The following is a 2,535-nucleotide window of genomic DNA, read 5'->3' as shown; positions in this document are numbered from 1 at the left end:
TCACGAACAATACATAAAGTAGCACGATCTTTAGAGAGCTTTCGATTTTTTTCTTGGTAACACTGGATAGTTTCTTTTTTTCTTCTAGGCAGGAACTCAACGAACAGCTAGAATTAAAAAGGAAAGAGAAAAAGAAAATGAGAAAAAAACTCAAGACATTTGAAGATGATTTCTTCGAGAAAACAGGACGGTATGTGGTGTGTGAACCGCCAAAGGATGCTGCTGGTGATATTGTGTTGTTTTACATGCAGATCATTCTGGATAAAATTGTCGAAAATATTTGTGAGCTTTTCGGCGGCCCTATGATATTTCCTAGTTGCACGTCTTGCGACTCAGTTGTTTAGCCTTCTTCATGAAGAAAGGCTGGGAAGAAACTTTCGGGTGCATGCTCAGTATCACCTACCTACGCAGACGCCTAAATCAAGTGAAGTATAGGGCGTTAAGCACTATTTGCGTTTGATCAAGTTGCTTTTCCTTAACAGGCGTGTCCAGAGAGAAGACAGAGGTGACATGGAACCAGAGTACCAAGAATATAAGGTGTCACTTAATTCTTTGTACTTCACACTTTTTCGACATAAGAGCGAATGTTATAAACGTCAAGTTGATCACATCAAGCTTATGACAGAACGCCGAGGTTATGACGATGTCATAAACGTCAAAGGCTGCAAAGAGCAAACTAAGATAAGAATGTACTTAACTAAAGTACGGTCTCAATAGGAGCAGTGTCGTATAGGCCTTCCGGCTAACTTGGTACCATGTTCATGGCTAAAAATCATTCCTTGTGTCTCAGTCTTGACGGGTTGTAACGTTGGCGAGGTGACCAGGTGACATACTAGTTGAACAACTCTGTTAAGGACATACGTTCTTCGCCATCCGTCACTTTTTTCGCAGAAAATCGACTATACTTGATAAGTTTTCTCGCTGAATAATGGATGCTTCCACAGCGCTACAAGGCGGTGTGAGAAGTTAACAACTCGTCGAGGCATTCTCTGCGTCACCTCCGAGCAAAACTTCGTTCCTTGTCCACGGGACACGAATGATTGACATTTTAAGTTGTTAAGAGGTCGGGAAAAAAGAGGAGTTTCGTTGACTCTTGAAAATTTCTTTTGTCATTTCGAAATCAAGACACACGGCCAAACTGCGTTTTGGCTTCCATCAATCGAAATCAACTGAAGCTTCAAAAATACGTAAAGCCGCTGTTAAACGTTGAAACTTTTAGCTGAAAAATATATGTTGCACTGTGCAACGCCTGCTGAAACTTGTTTCGTAGCGCCGTTGCACATAAATTTCAGCTCCGGCAAAGTTTCAACGTGTGACAGTGGCTTAACATCCACTCAAAAACCCTTTTAACCCATTTAACCCATTGACTCCAAGGAGTGGGACTTACTGCAATTTTCATAATTTTGCGGAATTTCATTTTCAAGCGCCAATGGCCAAACCGCGTTTTGGCTTCCATCAGTCAAACGAAATCGATTGATGCATGACGTAACCTACCAATCAGCATCCTTGGTTCGCACGAAATCGACGCTGATGGAAAGCGATGGAAACCGTACGAATCTTTTTACTGAAGAACCTCTAAAAGGATATTATAATGGTATTCGAGCTGTGGACTAAACAAAAACTCCAATTCACTTTCCGGAGGCGGAGTCGATCTTCCCGCCTATGTTCGCGAATTTGATTGATGGAAGCCAAGACGCAGTTTGGCGCTTAGCACTTGAGATGAGTTTCCGCAGAATTATGAAAATCGCAGTAATCGATTTTACTCTGACTCCAGACGATTTTACTCGTCAAGTGGGGCGGGTCGGGTGTCATTGGGTTAAAAAAAATTCACTTCATAGGCACTTAAAGGCTCAATACAAGCCCTGTCTGAGCATTACCGAGATGTGTTGTGATGTATTAAATGTGTTTTGTTTTTTTACTATGTGAACTCTGTAGAACTGGCAGAACGTGTAGAACGTGCGCGACGATCTGTCATTTAGAATTACCAGTAAAACACCATCTTTTGTCTGCCTTAATTCTGGTATATTTATGCAGTAAGAAATGTTTTCGTTTCTCTTGCAGCACATCAAGCATCAGTTAAAGCTCATAGAGGCTTTATTAGCCAAGCGAAAAGCTAGCAACACGTTGTGACCGAATTAACAGCCATGCTTGTAAATATTGTTCCCTTGAGTTGTTAAAAAAAAATAACGTTGTTACACTCAGTGAATTTATATAGAGTTTTAAGAGAAGATTAAACGTTATTTTTTGTGTTTGGTAGTGAAAATATTTGTGTTTATACGATTCGTAAGCTCGCGAACCAACCATTTATTATAGCTGTTTTGACACGGTAGCTTGCGTGTTAAGGCCTGGCCAAACGCTCGCAACCTTTCAACATTGCATTGCATGATGTTGCGACATGCAACGTTCTCAACATTTTCAACGCAACATGTCAATGTTTATGTGCCCCAGGCCCCTGGCGCGCAACAAGTGGACCAAGCACACATGCCCTCGTGCAATCATGTTGCGTGAACGTGGCCAAGCGAGTACAACATGCAA

General features: G+C 41.5%; 1 protein-coding gene across 4 annotated transcripts in view; it reads left to right on the top strand.

Moving 5' to 3' along the window:
- Positions 1–2,250, top strand: part of LOC138007277 (protein FAM13A-like) — a 45,171-nt gene extending 42,921 nt beyond the window's left edge. For all 4 annotated transcript variants that reach the window (XM_068854096.1, XM_068854089.1, XM_068854105.1 and 1 more), the window contains 3 exons: positions 89–190; positions 483–537; positions 2,062–2,250. In XM_068854096.1, the coding sequence (XP_068710197.1) occupies positions 89–190; positions 483–537; positions 2,062–2,130 (226 nt within the window). In that variant the 3' untranslated portion in view covers positions 2,131–2,250. The remainder of the gene's footprint in view (positions 1–88; positions 191–482; positions 538–2,061) is intronic.
- Positions 2,251–2,535: the final 285 nt, after the last annotated feature.

This window comes from Montipora foliosa, chromosome 1, assembly GCF_036669935.1.
Source record: "Montipora foliosa isolate CH-2021 chromosome 1, ASM3666993v2, whole genome shotgun sequence".
In the NCBI taxonomy this organism is placed as follows: Eukaryota; Metazoa; Cnidaria; class Anthozoa; order Scleractinia; family Acroporidae; genus Montipora; species Montipora foliosa.
Note: the sequence above shows the minus strand (reverse complement) of the source record. Positions and strands in the feature narration are given on the sequence as shown.